Raw genomic sequence first — 23,981 nt, forward strand, 5'->3', positions numbered from 1 at the left:
TGTTGCTGTAAAATGTTTTCTGTGTTTACTATACTCAAGCAGGCCGTGATATACGTCTGTCTTTTTTTTCCCCCAGTCTATAAATGCGAACTTAAAACAAACGGTAAGGTTATGTAATGATTTATTATTCATTTTAATATTTTAACAATATTATTTATATAACATATTGCAGTAATAACATCGGCATCTGGAATCTCGTTGATTTTTTCACGGCTTCCTTAATGTTACTTGTATCAGGAATGCAGTAAGTTTCGTGGAGTAGTAGACTTTACTTAATGTTTGCAAATATTTAAAAACAATAATTAACATTGCAATTTAGGTGAAATTGCAGTGGTAAGTTTCCAATTTATAATTATTACTATGTTAAACGTCTCTAAAAATAATATGTTAAAAGCCTAAAGCAGTAAAATGAATGTCGCGCTTAAGCGGTAAGAAGAGGGAAATTGTTATGTGTGTTACGTTGGGAATACTGAATGTGGTATTTCACACTTACCGCGTATTGGTTCTGTGCGGAAAACAAGCAAATACGCACGATCTCGCACAAAATTCAATAAGAATGTTATATGAAACTTGTCTCTTAACCGAGTCATATGCCTTTTTGAAATCTGTTGTTGCATTTATCTGTCCATATTGTTATGTGGTTTACTACTGTATGCCTCGAGACTACAGAGAGTCAGTAAAAGTTTTCGCCAAATGTTGAACCCAAACATAAGATAAACAGGAACAGTTTAGTATATTCGTAACTAAGGAATTTGCGAGCACGCCGATTCGGCTTATTTTATTACGCGCCCGGTGTTCCGCTCTTACATCACTTCGGCGCTGCAGTCTCCCGGCCCGCCGCTTCGCTCTGCTGCCGGTCTCTTTGACCTCTGTTCCATGGAATTGCTATGGAATTACCGCATGGCCGTCCTAATTATTTCCGCATGCAGGACAACAGCGGCAATATTTTGCTTTATTTTCAAACTAATTAAAACTGAAACGAGAATTGCACCTACGATGCTCCCTCCACCGATACTCATCGCCGATACATAATTGTGGCTTGATTGTGTTGCGACACGGGGTGGGCTGGATGATTTCATAAATATATTCATGTTAATAAAAATGGACTGGGTTGGACCAATTGAATGGGATGTGATGGGATGGGTGCACAAGGGTGAGGGGGGTGGGACGCTGCATGTTATGTTATTCTTTCCCCAGTCACTCATTAAAGTTGTTAATTAAAATTGCATGAGCACGAGGCTTGCAGGCTCGCTAACTATTTGATATAGTCAGCTACATTTTGTATGCCGCTCTGACTTTTTGCCACAGAGCAAAATATAACCTGCCATTTGTCCAGTTAAAAAAATATATAGGTCTATGTATTTTTGTTGCATAACAATTCTGTGACTTGTGGTGTAACACGACAACTTTTAAATGCCATGTTCTAGTTCTATCTTAAAACTGTTCTCCTCTGTTATTCAAGAATAGAGTAGCTAGATATAAATCCTGCACATCCGGTTTAAATATCCAGGACAACACTGAAAACGTAGGTCTGAGATGTGTTTTTTTTTTTTTTGTTATTTTTTCGTCTTAGGGGATCCCAATATTAGAACAATAAAAAATTGGCAAGCATTCATAAATTTATGAGTGTATTTATAAAATTGTATCCGAGTTAAATATTTATAATAATAATAATAATAATAATAATAATAATAATAATAAAACAGATACGTAGTGAAAGATTATTATTTAAACCTATCTGAATTACCAGTTTGTCTGAATACATTAAAAATGAAAAACAATTACTTAGAACTAAGATTTGTAAAATACAATTGAATACCTCCCTGGAATGAGGATGTAACCAATAAAATCTGCCCTTCTTCCAACTGTCCTTCAATCTGTTCCTTCATTCACTGTGTGAGTCGCTTGAGAAACTTCTTGACCCAGCAACTAAAACTTACCCTACTACAAACCCTAATAATGCCGCATTTCGATTATTGTGACGTTTTGTTAAGTGACCTAAGTTCTGAACTGTCAGTCAAGTTACAGCGAGCTCAGAATATGTGCGTCAGATAAGTACATGTGCAACATCCGACGATATGATCACATATCACCGTCCTTCGCAAGTCTCTCGTGGCTCCGACTTAAAGAACGCAGAACTTTACACTCTTTGTCTTTACTCTTTCGAATTCTGCACACCTTAACACCAAACTACCTTTCGTCTCGTTTCTCTTATCTATACTCTAACCACGACATAAATACCAGATCACTTATCTGGGGCACGTTAAGTATACCTCTTCATAGAACATCTTGTTATTCATCATCTTTTACAGTATCCACCTCGCGTCAATGGAATTCCTTGTCACAAAGTATTAGGGGCTGCAAGACAACAAACACCTTTAAGAACAGCTTAAAAGATAACCTTATTAGCATTTCACTCCAATCATACTGATTTAAACTATCACTGACTACATTGTTACTTTTTTCTTTAGACATCATCCTGATTGTGCTGTATTTTAATTGTCTCGTAATAATCTCTTTCTATTATCTAATATTATTTGAAATATATTAAAATTCTATGTCTTTTAGTTTAATTCTGCTACACAGTTCATTTCAGTGTTTAATTAATAGTTCATAGTATTTTGTTGTTTAATTCATAAATAACTCTTGTATACATGTAACTCTCATCTAAATCAAATTGTTGAATTCTTTGTAAGTTCATGCATTTGTATATACACTTTTTGCTGGTTGAGTGGAAGAGAAGATCTTACGGCCTTAACTCTGCGAGCTAAAATAAATCATTATTATTATTATTATTATTATTATTATTATTATTATCATTATTAATCTTAGAATATAAACGTCGATTCATTATTCGCTAGAAAATCTTCGCCGAGTGTGATATCAGCACAGTCTAGTATGTACAGTCACGAAGCTTGAGTTGTGAGGGTGCTAGGAACAATAGACTGTGCCGGTACTATTTCGCATTGTCTGTAATGGAGCGATATTAGCAATCCTATTGATTAGCAACTATCTATGGATGCATATTTACTACGTATTGAGCTTCGTGACTGCATATATTTTAGACTGTGATATCAGGCTGATAGTTCGAAACTCGTTACATTTCTTGACATTATTTATGAATAATAGTTGTTTATACGTCTAATGGGATAAGTTTATTATTATCGCTGGAATGTTTTTGAAGAACGTGGGATTAACAGAATATTTTCAATAACACGATATCAAAAATAATGTAGGCCTACTTATTCCACTAATTGCATAACGGTACAAAGTTTTATCAAGGATCGTATAATAATATTTATTTTTAAATAATAACTTATTATTACTTTCTAAATAAAAGTATCAATATTAAAAGTACGCTAGACCTTGGAATCCATAGACGTCTGTATTTTCGTTATTTTACGACGCTGTATCAACATCTCAGATTATATTTTAGCGTCTGAATGAAATGAAAGTGATAATGCCGGTGAAATGAGTCCGGGGTCCAGCACTGAACGTTACCCAGCATTTGCTCGTATTGGGTTGAGGGAAAATTCTGGGAAAAACCTCAACCAGGTAACTTTCCCCGACCGGGATTTGAACCCGGGCCACCTGGTTTCGCGGTCAGACGCGCAAACCGTTGCTCCACAGGTGTGGACTTGGAAACTATAGAGCATAGTGAGTGTCATCGATTATTATAACAATTTAATAATGTTCACGATATTTACGATATGGTATAGGTCTAGCTGCAATGAGAGTGGATTATTGCATAGAGTTCGAAAATGAATGTCGTTACTATGGTAAAGTAAGTGTGGACAAGTAGACATAATTAAAAGACCATTGATAAATATTTCTGTTGCTAAAGTTAATAATATTGCTACATCACAAAGGGAGTTACTGGAAATATTCTTTGGATTGAGCTATAATTGGCACCTAATTGGAAAATACGATATTACATTAAGGAGTTTTTGGTAGTTTATGGAAGAAATTTTTCTCTCTTACTATTGTCTTTCTGTTCTTCTAGAGTACAAAGCAATATGATACTGCAGAGATCGGGAAAGGGATTTCAAATTTTACTTAAATCCTTTCTGTTCTGCAAGATCTAATCGTTTCCGGACCCCTTTTCTTGCATTCTCTGATGTTGCAGCAAATTCGTTGTTTCGTTGGGTATTTCCCCAGCTAGGACAAAGTGCAGAAACTCTCAAATCTCGCACCATGCTTGCTTGAATATTTCAGCTCTTCAATTTTGTTTGTCATTTCCTAATATTTAATATACCAGGTATTCTAGATTGACAGGACCAAATTCATACAGACGATAGAGAGGCCCAACATGAATGTTTTAAAACAGGGAATCCATGGTCGGAGATGTCACCGTTAAACATTATCATGTCGTAGCTCCTATGATAATACATCAAACACACTGTAATTTAGAAAATAATAGAGCGGCAAATAACGTCCTCATCTGCTTTCTGCGAACTCCAACGAAAGAACAAAAATGGCGGACGATTATATTAAGTATTTATCGAGCCCTAGGAAGTGCATAACGTCATCAGTAACGAATGACAAGACGCACATGTTTAAATGTAGCCGACCTGCAACGTGATTGGCTGCCGGAAATAAGAGCGACGGGACTATAGTAGACTAAGGAATTTACATACGGCTTATAAACGAACTATTCATTGTGTAAGTATGAGACAGTTAAACGTCTGTATAAAATAAAATAAGTATATATAAATTTCAATCATAAGACACAAGTTTTTATTAGTAAGACCGCTAGAGTTCAAGAGCTTGGGAAGCACTGAGATGGCATCTCAGACCATTGGTTTCCTATGACAAAATATCCACGTTTAACTCCTATTATCTATATTACTTTTATTCTCCTAATCTGGAACACTCGGGAGGAAATTAAACGCAGAATAAATATGGGAAACGCCTGTTATTATTCGGTTGAGAAGCTTTTGTCATCTAGTCTGCTGTCAAAAAATCTGAAAGTTAGAATTTATAAACAGTTATATTACCGGTTGTTTTGTATGGTTGTGAAACTTGGACTCTCACTTTGAGAGAGGAACAGAGATTAAGGATGTTTGAGAGTAAGGGTCTTAGGAAAATATTTGGGGCTAAGAGGGATGACGTTACAGGAGAATGGAGAAATTTACACAACGCACAACTGCACGCATTGTATTCTTCACCTGACATAATTAGGAACATTAAATCCAGACGTTTGAAATGGGCAGGGCATGTAGCACGTATGGGCGAATCCAGATATGCATATAGGGGAGAGTCGGGTAGTATCGGACATCGGGTAATATCGGACAGTGAGTTTCTTTCATCTACCACACGATGATAGTACCTGATTGACATGGTTACGTTTCTGTGATGTCGCATAGAGAAACGTAACCATGTCATTCAGGTACTACCATATGGTGGTAGATGAAAGAAGCGCACTGTCCGATATTACCCGATGTCCGATACTACCCGACTCTCCCCTAGAGTGTTAGTTGGGAGTCCAGAGGGAAAAATACCTTTGGAGAGACCGAGACGTAGAAGGGAGGATAATATTAAAATGAATTTGAGGTAGGAGGGATTAGATGATAGAGACTGGATTAATCTTGCTCAGGATAGGGACCGATGGCGGGCTTATGTGAGAACGGCAATGAACCTCCGGGTTCCTTAAAAGCCATTTGTAAGTAAGTAATCTGGAACGTCTAATATAAAGACATGACAGGGCACTCGGTGACTGTTTCCCTTCCCTTAAGACAACACTAATTAATTTTCAATTACCAATTAAGTATGTATATTATCTTGCAGGTGTGGTTCAAGAATCGACGTGCTAAGTGGAGAAAACAGAAAAGAGAAGAACAAGAAAGAATCCGAAAGCTACAAGAGGAGCACGCAAATAGAAAGCCGCCAGAAGGCTGCAGTATGGACCCGGAAGTGACGTCACACCTTCATCGACTAAGCGAAGCTGACGAGTCTTCTGATCTCGAAGTGGCGTAATATCGTTGTAGTTCTGCTAGGGCTACAGCGACCAATCGAATGATAGGTCTGAGCAATCAAAATTGGCATAATTAGAAATGTGTTTTCATTACTGCCTGTAAAATGTACATTGGTTTCATGCTGTACGCTTGTACAGTGATTCGGAAACCGTTACATGAACTATGGCATACTCGACGAAAATAGATTAACGGTATCGCCTGCGTACTTCAATGTCATAGTTCGTGCAACGCTTTTCAGTTCCTTAGGACGTAATATATAACGAGTGGTCCTCGACCAAGTTAATCAAATACTGCAACGCCAAAGATCTCATCACATGTGACCATCACCGTAAAGGTACGGTCACATGTCGCTACTTTTGCAGCGCAACTTTTGTACTGCAGCTGCAAAAGTTGCGTGTCGTGTTCACACGTAAGCCAAAAGTAGCGCGCTGCACGCTACTTTTCGTGCTGCGCAACCTGAGTGCAGCAAAAGTTGCAACTGGAGGTTGCGAGTCTGTTCACACGCAAGGCGCTACTTTTGCAGCCGCAGTCATGCTGCAGGTTTCCATCTCCGTGTTGACTTCTCAATATACATTTTGTGGTTATGTTCGCATTATTAATCAACTCATGCGAAAGCTTCCTTATCTCTTATTTGCTTTTCTGTCGTATCTAGTATTCAGAAATTGACATTATTTTTACTATAAAGCTTTTAAAAACGCATATATACTTAAATGATAACCAACAGTATATTCACGTAATCAATGTTGGCAACCCTCCTGTTTGGAACTACGCTACGGAAAATTTAAAAAATGAATTATATCGTCAGCAATTATGCTCAGACTGTGTTGTGTATTTAATAACTGTTACAAATAATTTATTTTCATCACATTTAACACTAAAATATATCCAAACAATAAAAGTATCAATGGCACATTTGGGTGGCAACACTGGTTGCAACCGCGGCAAAAGTTTCAACAAAACCGATATCAAAAATGCTGCGGCTGCAACCCTGAGAACCCTGTTCACACGTCGCTACTTTTAAGCTGCGCGCAGCATGGAAAAGTAGCGGGCAGCAGGTTCGGCAGCCGCTACTTTTCGGGTTGCACCGTTGTTCACACGTCGCAGTACGAGAGTTGCGCAGTTTTTTGTACTGCAGCGCTGCAAAAGTAGCGACGTGTGACCGTACCTTAAGACAGTCCTTATTCAGCTGTTCTCAGCGTTCGTATTGTCGGATATACGTTTCACTTTGTGGTGTACCAGTAGGATTAATCTGCTCTTTTTTTTAGTCATATAAAATACACATTTATTACAATTATTACAATCAGCAAACTACAAAAATATATATTAAACTAGTGGCTTGTGCAGCAAATGCTGTAAACTAAGTTCATTAGACGTTCAAATAAACATTTTTCAGATTTATTTTCAATGAAGAATACCACACATTCTGAATGTTATTTGCTTCCATAATAATGAAACATACTTCCTCTGAATGGTTTTTTATGCGAAATACTTACTCTTGAACCTATCCACCATCAGTTTTTGAGTTTCAACGCGAAAACGCAAGTAACAATGTCAGGATGATCAGTGAGGTTTTCATGTGGGAGTAAAGCAATAGCTATTTCAGGTCATTGTGAATTGTAGGCGAAACTTTAAAAAAATGTCAAGTTTGCTATGCTTTCGAACAACAAACATAGCATCTTGGTATAGCTTCTGCACGGAGAGCTTGAAATTTAGGGTAAAATAATTTTATCCTGCTAAGAGTTTGTGCTGAAATGATCGGCAGACTACAAAATTTTGTAGGCTTCTTATTTTATCAGTAAGTAATACCTTTTGGTCTTTCCTTAGGAACTGTAATTTTTGCGCTATCTCGAGCCAATACTGAAGAGAATGACGCATATAAATATCTACACCACATCGCCATTAAGTATATGAAAAAGACCCAACCCCACTTGATTAATAACTATAATTTTTTTTTCATTTTTAATAACAATATTATTATCTTGCGTAAGTTTTATAGTTTTCAGTAAGATATACGATATACACTATATAGCTGCCACTCAGTAAATTATAGAAATGAAGATCTAATTTAAGATATTCTCTACATCTACTTATATAACCCCAAAAACGTTTCACTTTCATATCATCACTATAGCATTAATATGTATAATTAATGAAAAATAGTCAAATCATGGCATTAACTATAATAATATTTCATTTCTAATGATAATAATGTCATCAAACCACCTCACGTTTTGTAGTTTTTAATATCCAATACACAGCTGTACTCAGAAAATTACACACCACAGAATCAGGCCTGTAAATTATTTTTAGTAAGACAAAGTTTTTAGTAACTAATTGAATTTGAACTCTAAATATGTCAGCATTTTTTCAGATCAGGGCCTTCGTGTAATATTGTTTACTGTAGTGTGTGTTTTGTTTAATTCTGAAATGCAATTTGTTAGTGACGACAGATGGATTTTAGAAAATAGGAAAATTATGTTGAAAAATTGACATTTCACTGAAAACTACTATTTTTCTGAAAAACTTTGGGTCCCAAGCTTCAAAATGAGGGGTCATTTATTAAAATCTGTTCAGCCGTTTTCACGTAATTTCCATTACCAATTCAAATTATATATATATATATATATATATATATATATATATATATATATATAATGGAAACAAAAACAAATTAAACACTATTATATAGGCCTACATAAAACAAGAATGAACATGTCAAATATTAAAACAAAACAGAAATATAAATTAAAGAATTTACCCCCGTATGATTTATATTAAGGGAATACGCCACTGAAAATAATAAAAATATTTTGGAAAATTTTCATGGACTATTTCACTTCTTTGGAATGTATATTTTCATACTCCAAATATGGATTTAGTTCAATTCTGGTTATAATAATATGTTTAAAATTCTTTTTAAAATTAAGGTTGTAGGGGACGTGGCATTTAAAGAGCAGCCAAAATTATTTTTTCATAAAAAATTCTTTTTGAAAATTTCCGATTACAAATCTAGCAACTTTTTGTTCTAATGTTGGCTCCCTGAAGTTACCATATGAATGTAGCGGAGAAGAATTATTTTAATAGGTGTGTGTTAGGCCTACTTATGTATTTTATATTCATTTTACCTTCAAATCAATATTTCCGTAAGTTTACTTTTTTTGACTCAACACCAACTTTTTATGCCAAATATTAATCAATCTGAATTAAATGTTTACTGTAAGTATTTATGGGGTAGCTCATTTATTTAGTAAGAAATGCTGCTAGTTTATTTTATTAATATTTTATTAATGAATTATAAGAAAACAATATTTTCAAATTAAAAAAACTGGAAGTGAATAAATGACATATTTAATAAAATAAATGCACAGGAACGTTTCACGATACCGTGTGAATGTAACCAAATGAAAATGAAGCTTACAAATTGAGATCTTGTACTAAAAACCTGGGTTTGAAAATATTTCGAAAAAAAAAAAACTAAAAACAATCGTAAATCAAAATCGTAACGATTGGTGAATCTTTACGTATAGTCTATTTTATTAATATTTTTTCATGAATAAAATAAAAAAAATTTCAAAATAAAAAATGAAAGTGAATAAATGAGATATTTCATAAAATGAATGCATAGAAATGTTTCTCTATGTCTTGTGATTGTAGTAAAAAAAAATGAAGTTTAAAAATTGAGAATGAGTAAATCTTGCTAATTTCGTGGCAGTGGTTATTTCGTGATATTTTTTCCTGGCTCTTTCGTGAACTAACCAATGGTTTTACGAGATTCGAATGTGAGCCAATTGTTGTCTGGTTTCCAAAAACATACAGCTATGCTTTGTGAAGCAGTTACAATAGTTCACAAAAGAGCCAGGAAAAAAATATCACGAAATAACCACTGCCACGAAATTACAAAAGTTTACTCTACTAAAACTTAGGTTTGAAAATATTTCTAAAAAAAAAAAATAAAAACTATTCGTTATAAACATTGGTTAATCTTTCCGTACAAAAATCAAAAGTCAAAAACATATTTTGAGAATTCAAAATACGGAGTTTGTTAGTACTTTACATAGTAAACATGCTCTCAAAGTTTGGTTGAAAAAAAAAAAAACATGATTAGGAAAAAAGTTGTGATTTTAGTGGAGTGTCCCCCTTAGCATTACCAAGAAGAAAGTTAGGGTGCTGTTCATAAACATTTCGCAGCACGCGCTACGAGCGTACTAAGCTAGCCCCGGCTATCCACTGGTTACTAGTACAGAATTCAAATCATATCCTATCGCTAACACTGGTTTATGAATAAGAAAAACGCTGATAATCCACCGAAAACCCGCGCTAAAAATGTCTATGAATACGGCCCGTACTGACTAATAGTATTCTGTCATTAGGCTACAAGGAAAATTACTTGAATGAGTATTTTATTGTAATGGTTCTATTACGAGTACCAAGTGTTCAAGGTAGGTCTATTGTTGCTGGACATAGGGCAAAGGTTGGTAATACTGTGATACGAGCAATATTGTGACAGTTCTTTTTGAGAATTTATTACAATTTTACTGAGCGAGAGAAGAACCGGTTTTGTGCAGCAACTTGTCCACGAACATTCCCTTAATACGTTGACGCAAAAACTCGATCTTCCTCTCGCTCAATAAAATTGTAATAAATTCTCATAAAGAACTATCACAATATTACTCATATCACGATATTACCAACCTTTACCTTACATTCAATACAAGAATATATCCAATGTACGAGTAGTTTTAATAAGCAAATTTTTCTCCTTTATTTAGAAAATAACTTATCGGACTCGTGGGCATGTAATCGATAGCATAATATGGTACACGCGTTCTGTAGTCTCTTTCGATAAACTCGCCGAACAATTCTCAAAGTGAAATAGGAGATATTGCTTTCAAAGCATGTGTAATAAGGTTTCCCAATCCTTGACTACACATTTTAATATAATCAATATTTGTAGGTAAATGGCATAAAGAAGTCTGGAAAAGGCAAACTACAAATGTGTGGTTAACGGTGTCCAAAATTATAGAGGATGCTTCTGGATATCCGGAATACAAACTGTGTGTACTTATTTTATGTTCCAATTCACATAATGACAAAGTTTAGACCATTCTATAAAGTTATCATAAAATTTAATCTGATTTATCAAAAACACGAAATTTAAAATATTTAATTACATCAATTTGCAATTGCTGTATCATGAGCTTAATAAAAGTTATTTTTTTTATTTTAATGCACCAAGTACATATGATATTTCCATACAGATATTCTGCGTCATCATACGATGAAAGAGTAATGGAACGGAGAAAAATTCTCTCCGGCGCGGCGCCGGGATTAGTGGATAAAGCAACAGCACGTAGAGCTGAAAACCCGGGTTCAAATCCCGGCGCCGGAGAGAATTTTTCTCCGTTCCATTACTCTTTCATCGTTAATAAACGTTGAAAAAAATAATACTTTAGTTTGTTTTACATTGCCTATATTTTTATACGTCTACAGTAGATTATATTACTTAACTCTTAAGTACGAAATCCGAAAATTTAGTTTATAATTGTTCCCATAATTCTGGGGAAAAATTTTTTAAGTTACTTCAGCTACAGAAATCGTATCCACAAAATTACCGGTTAAAATTTATCTCTATAAACTCCGTTTTTCATCGTGTTATAGGGAAGGTTTTGTCCGTTAAATGTGCAGAAATTTTATCTGAAGAAATGTAAATTTTCGTTCTGGAAAGGAATTCTATTGTCCGGATCAAGTTTCTACACATTTAAAAGACAAAACTGAAATTCTTTCAATCATTTACAGAAGGTTGTTTCCGATCTCTGATAACGAATTTGAATGACGTCATGTGCGTCAGGAATCATACCGACAGCTGAATTGCAGCGAGAAGTGATAGACCAGTAGTGAGTGATTTCATAATCAAGAGTGCACGGTGGATCACAGTAGCAATGTCCAAGAAAATGAAGCCTTTTTGAGAGGGGTACATAACTCTTTCCGATGCCAAGTACATTTACGTGAAAATCATAGGAGCCTGCAAAAATCGTGGTTTCGTTATTTCCAAGAAAGGCATCTTGTGTGTACCTAATAACACTGGCAAAGCTCGGATGGGATTAATTCCAGAGTGGAAAAAGCAAGCAAATCCACCTCCGTCACAAGTCGCCGTACCCCACAAGATGATACAAATTAATTCCATTCGAGCTTTACCAATCTTATTAAGTACACAGAAGATGCCTTTCTTGTAAATAACGGAACCTCGTTTATTGCAGGGTTCTTTTACTTTCACTTAACTGTACCTGGCATTGGAAAGGGTCGCAATGTACCCCTCCCAAAAAGGCTCGATTTTCTTGGGAATTTCTGCTGTGAGTCGCCGTGCACTCTGACTATGGGATCACTCACTACTGGTCTGTCACCTCGCGCCACAGTTCAGCTGTCGTGTGACTCCTGACGCACATGAAGTCATTCAAATTCGTTATCAGAGATCGGAGACAATCCAGTATTATCTTAATACACTGCTCTCTTAAATTGACTGAGCGTATTAGGAATTAAATCAATGGCTTTCCCAAAATAGTTAAGAAATTTTTCATATAAAACAATTTTTATATCGAAAAGGAACAAAAAACGAGCAAAATTGTATTAAACTCTTTTGTTTAAAATATCTCAAAGAATAACTCCCTGAAATTAATGACATTACTTACGTTTCACTCTATATAGCTCAGAATTCAAATAACCAGTGTATGTAAATTTGACCTTGACATTTAGATTCATTCATTCATTCGTTCATGGGCAGGTCTTTCACTGCAAACCATTATAAAACTAAACACTGAAATTTTGACTGTATATTTGAATTATGTTACATATCTCAGAATTAAACTAAATATATTTTTTTATCTAAATGCTACAATTACAGAATCTGTGATTCAATATTGTCAATATATTCATGTTTGGATCACAGAACTCGAAATTGAACGAAATCACTGTATGTTATATTATTTAATATGATATTTTGGTTAAAGAATTCCACATTGAAAAATGTTACTATTCTTTAACCTCCATATCTCGTTTACAGAATTTGTGATTAAATGAAACCACTGTACAATTTCTCCTCTTCATATAAATGTTACTTTTAAGAGGTTAATAATCTCAATCCTGTGCAATTTTAACATAGTAAATTATATTATATTCATCTTAATAAATAGGCAATGTTACCAGGCAACCTGGAGGTTTTATGTAATTAACACCTATTTAAGTCTTATAATACTGCAGTATTGTAATGATTTTCTGAATAAATTAAACTGTTTAATTTTATGATATTCGATTATACGAGTATAATATTTAAAATCTTAAAATAAGCACCTTTAACCTATCTCTTGGCCTCTAAACTAATTTGTTCAAATTGATTGATTAGCTCAGTCGACTGCAGATTGGACCATCAGTAGCTTAAATACAGGCTGATTCATTATTACGTGTAAATACTTTGTGTGTGTATTGTAGAGATGAAACTAAGACTAAAACGTTCTATACAACTTTTTCTCAAAACCTTTAATTCCAGAGTTCCAGTAGATGGCACCTACGTCATAGTAACTGCATAGGCATTACTGTTCTCACACACATTTGGTGTGGTATTGTGGGGAATCAGTTACTCGGACCTCGAGTTCACCTCTGCGGTTGACTGGGGAAATCTACCGCGCATTCTTGGAACGCAAACTGCATGGTCTGCTACATGATATCCCTTTTCCAACGCGAGTGAACTTATGGTTTATGCACAATGATGCTCCTGCGCATTACTGCCGCAACGTAAGGGCGTATCTCAATGCTGCGTATCCAGGTCAATGGATAGGTCGCGCAGAGCCAACTCCTTGGCCAGCCAGATCACCGGACATGAACCCTCTGGACTTCAAGTTGAGGGACAGCACTTTGAACATGCATTACACTAAGAATTGTGCAAATGTGTAAAGTCTAGAAGAAATTGCTTTACATTCTTTATTGTGTTTGGTTTTAGTTCACAAAACGTGCATAAGTGGACTGCCGAGGATATGGACTTAGTGACTTTGGTTATTTTTGTATTGAAGTCCAACTGCACTGTACGAAAGTAATAATTAGTTTACCTTTGGCGTGTTATCCTTTCTTTGTTTGGGAGCGCAAGTTCCACGAAAAATGGCGTTAACTCTGGAATTAAAAGTTTTAAGAACAAGTTGTATAGAACGTTTTAGTCTTAGTTTCACCTCTACATTACACACACAAAGTATTTACACGTAATAATGAATCACCCTGTATAAGGCTGGAGTTGTAGCCCATATTTTTATTATTGTATTTGTGTTTGTACAGAAAAAATATATAACTAGCCTAGTCTTGTGAATTATAGTTATTTATACTGGTCGTGGTTAACAGAATTACACAATACAAAAATGTAAAAGTCAGAGCGCCAAATACGCTAAAAATCCATACAATACCTCAACTATGTCTGGAGTGATAGTAGTGGTGACAAAGCGAAATTAAACAATATTGTATATACAACAAGATAGTAAGTCACTTTCTTCAGTATTTCGATTCCGTGTGTTCCAAATTTGAATAACAGTAACCATGAAATTGAGAAAATAACGAAGATTTTTATGTCGGTAGCTAAACTTGCTTATAAATTTTAACAATTTCACAGAGTATATGAGATGTGACATTTTATATTTTATTCTGAAGGTACCAGACAGAAAAGAATCTAGGAGACATGACTATTTTTTTTTATCGGAAACAGACTTCACGGGCAGGGCATAGTTGCGCCCCACGGTCAGATAAAATGCAGCAGATAAAAAAGGGTCCCTGTTTTGTGGGCATAGTTGCGCCCCGTTCCCATCAGGTTGAGAAAAGGGGCACGGCATAGTTGCGCCCCGATGAAATAGGTAGAGAAAAAGACATTACGGGAACTCGAGCCTCGTAATCAACCAAACTTATTGATTTCTTATGCGATTTAATATTCATTATTGATACCGTTAAAATGAACACCATGAAGTTGGCAGTACTTTATTAACTGTTTTTCTACTGTTCATGCAGTGATTATCGATAGCCTACCGTTAAAATGAACACCATGAAGTTGGCAGTACTTTATTAACTGACATATTCAAATGAGGCAGCCGTTGGAATATGGGGGTTCAGCAGTCTTTGACATTTTATTAATGGTTTTCACACCGTCTGTGGCGTACAGTGAGGTTAATTTAAAATAAATGTTAAGTTTAGTGAAACGGGTAAAGAGTCAATAATTCACAATGGTTTTAAGTTTTTAATTTTCGAAAGCCTGTACCGTAGGGTTAAGATATCGGTGTACAAACAAAAAATGCAGTTCATTTATTGTGTGTAATCGATAAAAAAAAAGTGTCATTTTAAATAGTAAAATTGATCATATGCTAGGCCTACCTGATTTCAATGCAGCTATCACTGTAATATTTGTAAGTACTTTGTTTATATTATGACAATCACTTTCGTGTGTACAATGTCCATCGGGGCGCAACTATGCCATGTCCATTCTGCTACCTGATTTCTTGGGGGCGCAACTATGCCATGTCCCTTCTGCTATCTGATTTCTTCGGGGCACAATTATGCCATGCCTAGGCCTCCCAATTGACCGCGGGGCGCAACTATACCATACCGGACTTCACAATGTAGGTAAGCTGCAAGGGATTCGAATATTTGTATTAATCATGGGTGTACGCAAGGGGGCGTTACCGGGTTTGAACCCCCGCCCTTGAACTTTAAAAAATGACATACAAGTATTTAGATTTCAGTATTTTTCATCCATATTCGTTTCTCTTCTCTAATTTTTCACTGTCAGAGTAACAAAATCTATATCGATATAAGGCATAGTCCTCCTACCTCTCCTTCAATTGCAATCCCTGTTCTTCGTGCTGCAGCACGTTCGAATTATAACAATGCTGTCTTCATTATAGAGAGACCTACCGCCTAACTACCATATAGGCCTACAAGTAACTGTTAATTATATCGTTGTTCCTGCAATAACTCCTATGTGCAAAATATAAAAATTTTCAGTAGGAAGAAAAAACACATTTATTCATCCTATGGCAACCGTACATAGGAGACTGTGAATTCCTATTTTTTCGAAACAAAGAAATATAATTACATATAGGAGATTTTATTATTTGCTGTATCACTATTTAAGTTATTTAATAGCGCAAAAATCTGAAAATCGATAAATATGTCACATAGGAGTTATTGCAGGAACAACGACGATATATATACAGGGTGATTCACGAGGAAAGGTCACCGATCGCAATGGATGATGTAACATTGGAATCTGCATTGTGAGCGATGTAGATAAGAGAAAGAAACAGGGTGGTGGGGCATTACAAATGTCCAATCGCCTGCCCTTATCTGACGTAATGACACAGAACCCGCAGATAACACAAATACACTATCATCAATTCACAGCAGTTCGGTCAGCTACCTACAGTACAGTAGTTATATAGGTACAGTTATCGGAAGTGTTAAGTTGTGTTTTTCAAGATGCCTTATAAATTTTCGACTACAGAATACGCCGATATTGTGTATGTTTATGGTTTGTGCGTTGGAAGTTTCTTGCGTGCCGTCGCTGAATATGAACAACGCTTTCCGAAGAGAAGGTTACCATATCGAAGAGTACTAACTGTCTATGGGGTTGGATGAAAGACTTGGTATAGCAAAGGAAGGGGGACATGCGCTAATCGACCTATTTTGGATGTGGCATAAAGAACAGCCACGAGCAACTCTCCCGAGCGATGAGCGCGATTCACGCCCGAGCGCAAGAGTGCTTTGAAGTAGGAGCAGATACCTTTGAAAATGTGCGAAAACATCGACCTCCGACGTCTAGAATATTAGATATGTATGCATACGTGAATATAAACTTTAAATTTGTCCGTTATCTGTGTCTAAATGCGAGTCAGTACAACGAAATCTCAGAAGTTTTTATGAAATCAAAGAGCCATATTTCCGTAACCGTTCGAAAACGGACACATATTCATATGAACTTTTTGACTCAGAATGACTTTAGAATCCACATCCTAAATTTTTTACATTTCCTCGTGAATCACCCTGTATACATAAATGATTAATGTGTAAGTGTAATAATAAGACAAGCATTTTTCATTATACAAAATTAAATAGAAGTTAAAATTTATTAAAAATGGGATGGCTCTGAAAAAATTACGTTTCAAAGATTTAATAAGGATATTCATGAATATGTTCTATGAGAACATATTGATAAATACACCGTAACATAATAATAATAATAATAATAATAATAATAAACAAAATCTAAAATACCGATAATGTAAATTGTAAACAATTTTAATAATGGACACCCCCTTGACAAAATTCTGTGTACGCCACTGGTCTTAATGCAATGAGGGCTAGCTATGAAATGTTTCATATTATACAATTTTTACCTCGGAAAGGAGGCAAAAACGAGTAAAATTATATTAAACTTTTTTAACGATAAAATCTCAAAGAGTAACCCCCTGAAATTAATGACATTACTCATGGTTCACTCTATATACATTCAGAGAGAAAAAATGTTGTCATGTTCAATTGTTTGGACCACTCAGACACAAGGGACCCAAGAGTCGGCGACCATTCAGGTTTTGGGCAATAGCGCTATGACTGTGATAATCAAATGTGAGTCCTTAAAGTCTGAGATAGTAAACTGAAGACAACTTGATTAATTAGCCAAGATAAGGCTTATTCACATGTTTTGCAGTACCTGATTTACTTGCATTGTTACCTAGGTATAATAAAAGTAGAAGTATTGGAAACAAAACTTGATGGCAATAACGATAAAGAATACAAAGACAATAATAATAATAATAATAATAATAATAATAATAATAATAATAGTTTATTTAATAATTTATTTAAGAGTTAAGACTATAGGGCCTTCTCTTAGACTCTACCAGGTCCCAAAGTATACATGCAATGAAAATTTAACAGAAACAAAATACTAACATTTACTATATATATATATATATATATATATATATATATATATATATATATATATATAATAACATAACAAAATCGTCACTAAACATGAAAATAATACCATAATAAAAAAATAAAATAAAATATAGATCTAAAGATTGAAATATAATTAAACCAACTCAGTTAATACAAATAGTTAATAGGGGAAAAACGTAAGGAAGAGTACAACAAATGGAATGTAATAAAATAATAATAAAAAAGAAGAAAAAACACGAAAATCAAATAAAATCCACAATAAAAAGGGTATGATAATAAATTCATCTCGTGATCAAGAGAACAAAAAAGGGGGAAGAAAAGGAAAAAAATATATACAAAATATATTTTACAAAACTATCGCAGAAAAAAGGGCTTATAATTGAAAGAAATCTGAATTGAAAAAGTGCAATTTTAGTGTATTTTTGAAACTAGATAATGTCCGACAGTCTCTGACATGTTGTGGTAGAGAGTTCCACAGATGAGCTGCAGAGACGGTGAAAGGATGTTCTGTGTTTAGGAATGGAGTGTGTGATATAGTGCTGTAAGCGAGTATCTACAGCAGCCGTGGGGAAAATGTAACTCGCGAGCACATTGTTGCTCGCAATGCATTTCTCTTTCTTCTTACCTCCTACAACCCCCACCCTCTCACGCACTGGAGTCAAACTCCGTTCCATTTGTATTTGTCTTTGGCCTGCGAGTGGCGTATCGTCGCCATATCTCTCTCGAAACCATGTACCGCTACAAAAACGAACAAGTTTCAAGTAGGATGGGAGGACGCATTTTTTTGCTGCCAATATGATGAGAATATTAAATGTAGGATTTGTTCACAAGTAGGCTATTACGAGGAAAGGGTTATATAACATAAAACATTATACTACATGTTACTCATGAAACATTAAAAGATTAAATATTATTATTATTATTATTATTATTATTATCATCATCATCATTATCATCATCATCTCTGTATGTCGATCCTTTTTCAACAGATGCACGAATAATGCGGTTCGCTCACAGATTTACAATGTGATGTTAAATGAAAGCTAGATGTAAGGACTTGACAAATGTTGAACTTTTCAAATCGTTGCCAAAAAATAAATATCCGAAGCTTCGTTCTTTCGCTTGCTCTGTTGAAGCCATGTTCGCTAAAACTTACGTTCGTGAAAAATTATTTTCAACAGTGAAATTAGTAAAAAACAAATTTAGATCACGACTGACAGACAAATACTTTCTTGATCAACTACGACTGGCAGTAAGTGACATAATTCCTGATTTTGAAACTCTGTCGCAGAGACATTCTGAAGACATTTAATTTCAGGTTTTGATAATGTGTCCTAAGTTTTCTTATTCATTTGTTTCTTCGTTACACATACTACACATTAGTTTGTAACCTTATACTGTATAAAATTATATTTAAGTGCTTGACGTAAGGAAAATTAAAATCCGTTAATAAGTCAGACAGTTGCTTCACTTCCCCTTCGGGTGTCCTCCTCCTTCCATAGGTGCTATGCACGTTGCAGGTAACACAGTGGCTCGGCGCACGATCACCTTTTCGCCACGGCTGATCTACAGTATTTCGTGATATGAGGACAAATGTTAAAAACGAGAAGCTAAGTAGCTAGGGTTAGAGGTTTGAAGAATATTGAAGAGTAACGTGAGAGAGTGAATATGTCTTCGCTCTTTGAGACGGACCCAGGACAGCATATTTAGTGAAGGTGTGATACGGTCAGATCTACGGACGTTTCAAATAAATCGACCGCATGCATTATGAACACTTACTGGTATGTATAAATACAGGTAAGGTTGTCGTGCTGAGAATGTCTAAGGAAATGAAAAAAAAAAAATATTTTCCTACTTCACCTAGACAGCCGCGTCAATGGCTGAGAGATAATGCATTTGTCTTTCATCCAGGACGGCCTTGATTCCATCCCCGTTCATGTCGTGACGAAATTTATGGTGGGCAAAGAAGACAATTCAAAGTGCATGTGATTTTGAAACGGTACATTGCTGGATTAACCAAAAACATTTAATAATGCGATAGTTTTATATATAAGCAGTTCTGTAATGGTATTCTTCTACGAAGGCATTAAATGTGTATTCTAAAATGAATTTTGGACTCTGAAAAGAACATTATTAGGGTCACGTTTTTTATATTAAGAATCCTTGCTTTTGGGTTATCAAGAAAATACTATGACAAACATGGACAGGTTTGCAAACAAACGCTTTTTGGGAGCTTCGTTTATCAATTTTCGAGATGATCATATTGTATCATTGAACAGAGATTGAAGTGATTTCAGACAGTCACATATCTTTTCGCGAGATAATAAACAAATTGAAGACATTATTGCAGAAACAGCCCTAGTCATTTTTAATGAAATTGAGTTATTTCAAATGTTTATAGACTCCAAAAATGACACATCAGGTACAATAGCCACAAGGATAAACACTAGTTGTGCGGAAACAGCCGACATGTATTGTTCTATTTATTTTTATTATTTTCCTGAAAAACAGCAATTTTCACAAGGGTTGGTTTTGTAATAATATCTTCAATTGTAAACGCAGAGAAATTAATCAAACCTATTAAAATACATTTTATAACGCAAAAATTTAATATAATAAGTGAAAAAGATGTCAATAAATCCAATCATATCTGTTAAACAATCCTCGAGAAAAATAAGATTAAACACTTAACTAATGAAAATATATTGAGATGACGTAAAGAAAGTAATTCCATTTTTATATAGGCCTACTTGATAACAGAGCGTCGAATGCAATTTGGGCATACTGATAGTAGGCTTACCTAAACAATCGAAAAGTTTTCAAATGCGTTCCCATTGTGAATGTGCAAAAAGAGGGTCTCATGTTAACCTGGCATAACACGTGGTAAAAGTCCTTCCGATTTCAGTCGCAATTCAATCAGGTCAAAGACTTTTACCAATGAGACCGACATGAAACAGCTAGAAAACATACTCGTACGAAAAATTTACGTTCGTATTTAATTCTTTTTACTTGCTTATTTAACGACGCTGTATCAACCACTGAGTTATTTAGAGACGAAGGAATTGGTGATAGCGAGATGGTACTTGGAGAGATGAGGCCGAGGATTCGCTATAGATTACCTGACATTCATCTTATGGCTGGGATAAACCTTGGAAAAAAAACTACCAGGTATTCAGCCCAAGCAGGAATCGAACCCACGCCCGAGCGTAACTCCGGATCAGCAGGCAAGCACGCTATCGCCTGAGCTACGCCGGTGGCTTAATTCATTAATAATAATGCTTAATTCAACCCCTTGGGGCAAAGTAACGGTAACCATGAATTGCTCTTCAGCATAAACTTACGTTTTCATTTCTCATAAATAAATTTAATAATAATAATAATAATAATAATAATAATAATAATAATAATAATAATAATAATAATAATAATAAAAAGAAGAAGAAGAAGACGAAGAATATTGATGGGAGTATAAGGGCACAGTGTATCAGTTATTCGTAGATTTCAAAAAGGCATATGACTAGGTTAAGAGAAAAGTCTTATAGAATATTTGTTCTTAAAGTTCTGAAACTCCTGACTGCCGCAAATGTAACATGACACCTTTTACCGTATTTCTTCTTAATATTCATGTAAATGGAGATTCACTTTTCTAATAAGTCATGTGCTACATTCCCACGAACTAAATTGAACTGCACTGAATAGAAGTCAGCTGTATACTAATGCTCTAACCTAAATTCCCAGCATCCTGTGCTATCTGTCCATACTACGGAACACAAGACTTCCCAAGCTCGAACCAGGGGAAATGTACAGAATACTTTGTCGGCAATGGCGTTCGATCTGAAATAGTAAAAAGATCACGGCATTCAGCTGAGGGAAACCTGTTCCCTGACTAATACTTTGTAGAAGAGAATGTATTATAAAAAAAACTAAAACTTTATTAGTGCCAGCTTCCTGGTTTCGGACTTATGACTTATTCTGTCCAACTTTGACTAAACCATCTCGGTTTCTCTTTCCTTCTGACTTAAAATATAGCATTACTTTTGTGGAAATGTCTGATTTTTCGTCCATTCTTTGGACATGATAGTAACATCGTTGTTTTTCTTATCAGAGTTTGTCACTATAGCTAAAAATGTTCACTTCTTTCCGCATGTTCAGCTACCGAATCATGAAATATTTTTGTCAGTTCTATTTGGAAAATACAGACCTATAATATATTATATTAAAGTTCACTGAAAGATAAGCATTGTATTCGCGACAACCGAAACGCAATTGACTCTGGACTGAATGACAACTTCGATTAATGTAAGTTTATGTTTATTTCCTAACTAAGACAAAAAAAAATGATTTTCATGTCATGTCTCGTTTGCTCTGTGAAAGTCGTTACGTGTGTTGTTCTCGTGTACTCTGTGTATACCTATGTACATAGTTTATAATGGACGATACTTACTCATATCGTCAAGATATGGTGATCTTTCTATATAACTATATATCAAATCGTTTCTCCAATAAAAAGGTTGATTGTCTGAAATTTCCCCGAATTGTTACTCTGTTAAAATTCCGAAAAATTGTAATATTAAACATCCTGCATTAAAATAAAAAATCTTATATTTACTTACTTTGTAAATATATTCAAAATTTTCCAGTAAATACCTTTCCTCTAAGAATTATTTCATCTCTGTTCCAAACTCAGATTGTGATACTTACAAGCATGGTGTCGCTGGCGTTTTATAAAGTCCGCATATGTTTTGAGCATTAAAAATAGCACGTGACTTAAGCTGCAACACTAGGGTCTTACCACTATTACTTCGAAAAAAAATGGTAGTGGTACACAAAAATAATTAAAAGAAGCGTAAGAGTTAATATTCCGAACTATACATTTTATTACCTTTCGAAGTGTTAAAAATGTTATTTGCGCTACAATTGTGTTCCGGTATTCCGCAGGAAATCTAAAAGAGGTGTTTCTGCAACTGTTTCTTTATAGAACTAAACACATCGAAAGTTCCAGATCCGGACTGTGTGGCGAGTGGAGAAGAAATATATTATTTTAAATTCTCGTCATGTAGAGACGCGCAATTATAGTCCGTCCCAGGAATCTGTGGAGTAACTTCGCGCATATGTGGGGGGGGGGGAGTCTATCTGTGCCGGAGTGTATTGCGGGCAGCATCACCTCGAGCCCACTAAGGGGTAAGATGCTCGTGATAGGAGGTAGAGTTCAGATAGAAATTATCCCCTCCTGCAAGCGATTGCTCGCTTCGTTCAAGCAATGCCTCCCCCCAGAGCAGTCATTGGCCTAGCCCTCCCACATAACACTTGCGCAGAGGTCATGTTTCGTCTTTCTACTCTACAGATTCCTAGGACGAACCACAGAAGCCATGTGCTGTCGTACATGATGCTTCTGATTCAACTTAAATGATTGTATTAAAGCTGCCACGTTGTATTCGACTTCATTAAGTATCGCAGATCTTTTTGGCACTTGTGAGGAAAAAGAAAGTTAGCAAGCGAGGCGTTAAGGTGGTGATCCTGTGCAGGTTGGGACAAGCAAAGGGAATCGGGTAGACAAGGGAAGAACAGTGACATCAAGGAAAGTATACTCAGTTGCGAGATGCCGCCGATACTTTTAAAATTAAAATACAGGCGATTCACGAGAATTTACAGTCACTTACGGAGCTTATTTCCGAAGACATTCTGAGCAAAAAATGCCATGTAAACATTTGTCCTTATCGCAATATTTTCAAAGTTACATTAATTTGAAGTTGTTAGTAAAATACCTTTTTTCTTTAGTTTTACGGGTAAAAAGTACAACAAATAGAGAATTATTCAGAATTGTCATTTCTTTAATTGGCTAGTGTTCTGAAGTTAAAAATGTGTTGTTAATTGCTTTGCACAGATTTTGTTAGTTTTCAATTTTAACTAAAAATGAAATCATTCTCACGCACTTATCACAAAAATTGATACAAATCATACGGCTTTAGGAACGTGATTCTTTACAGTTTAATTATGCATCCTAATGTACAGTCTTGAAGAATT

General features: G+C 35.1%; 1 protein-coding gene across 1 annotated transcript in view; it reads left to right on the forward strand.

Moving 5' to 3' along the window:
- LOC138697011 (homeobox protein goosecoid-like) overlaps window positions 1–5,976 on the forward strand; it is a 128,520-nt gene extending 122,544 nt beyond the window's left edge. The window contains exon 2 of the mRNA XM_069822604.1: window positions 5,788–5,976. Within this exon, the coding sequence (XP_069678705.1) occupies window positions 5,788–5,976 (189 nt within the window). The remainder of the gene's footprint in view (window positions 1–5,787) is intronic.
- The last annotated feature ends 18,005 nt before the right edge of the window (window positions 5,977–23,981 follow it).

The sequence above is a fragment of the Periplaneta americana genome, chromosome 3 (assembly GCF_040183065.1).
Source record: "Periplaneta americana isolate PAMFEO1 chromosome 3, P.americana_PAMFEO1_priV1, whole genome shotgun sequence".
NCBI lineage: Eukaryota > Metazoa > Arthropoda > Insecta > Blattodea > Blattidae > Periplaneta > Periplaneta americana.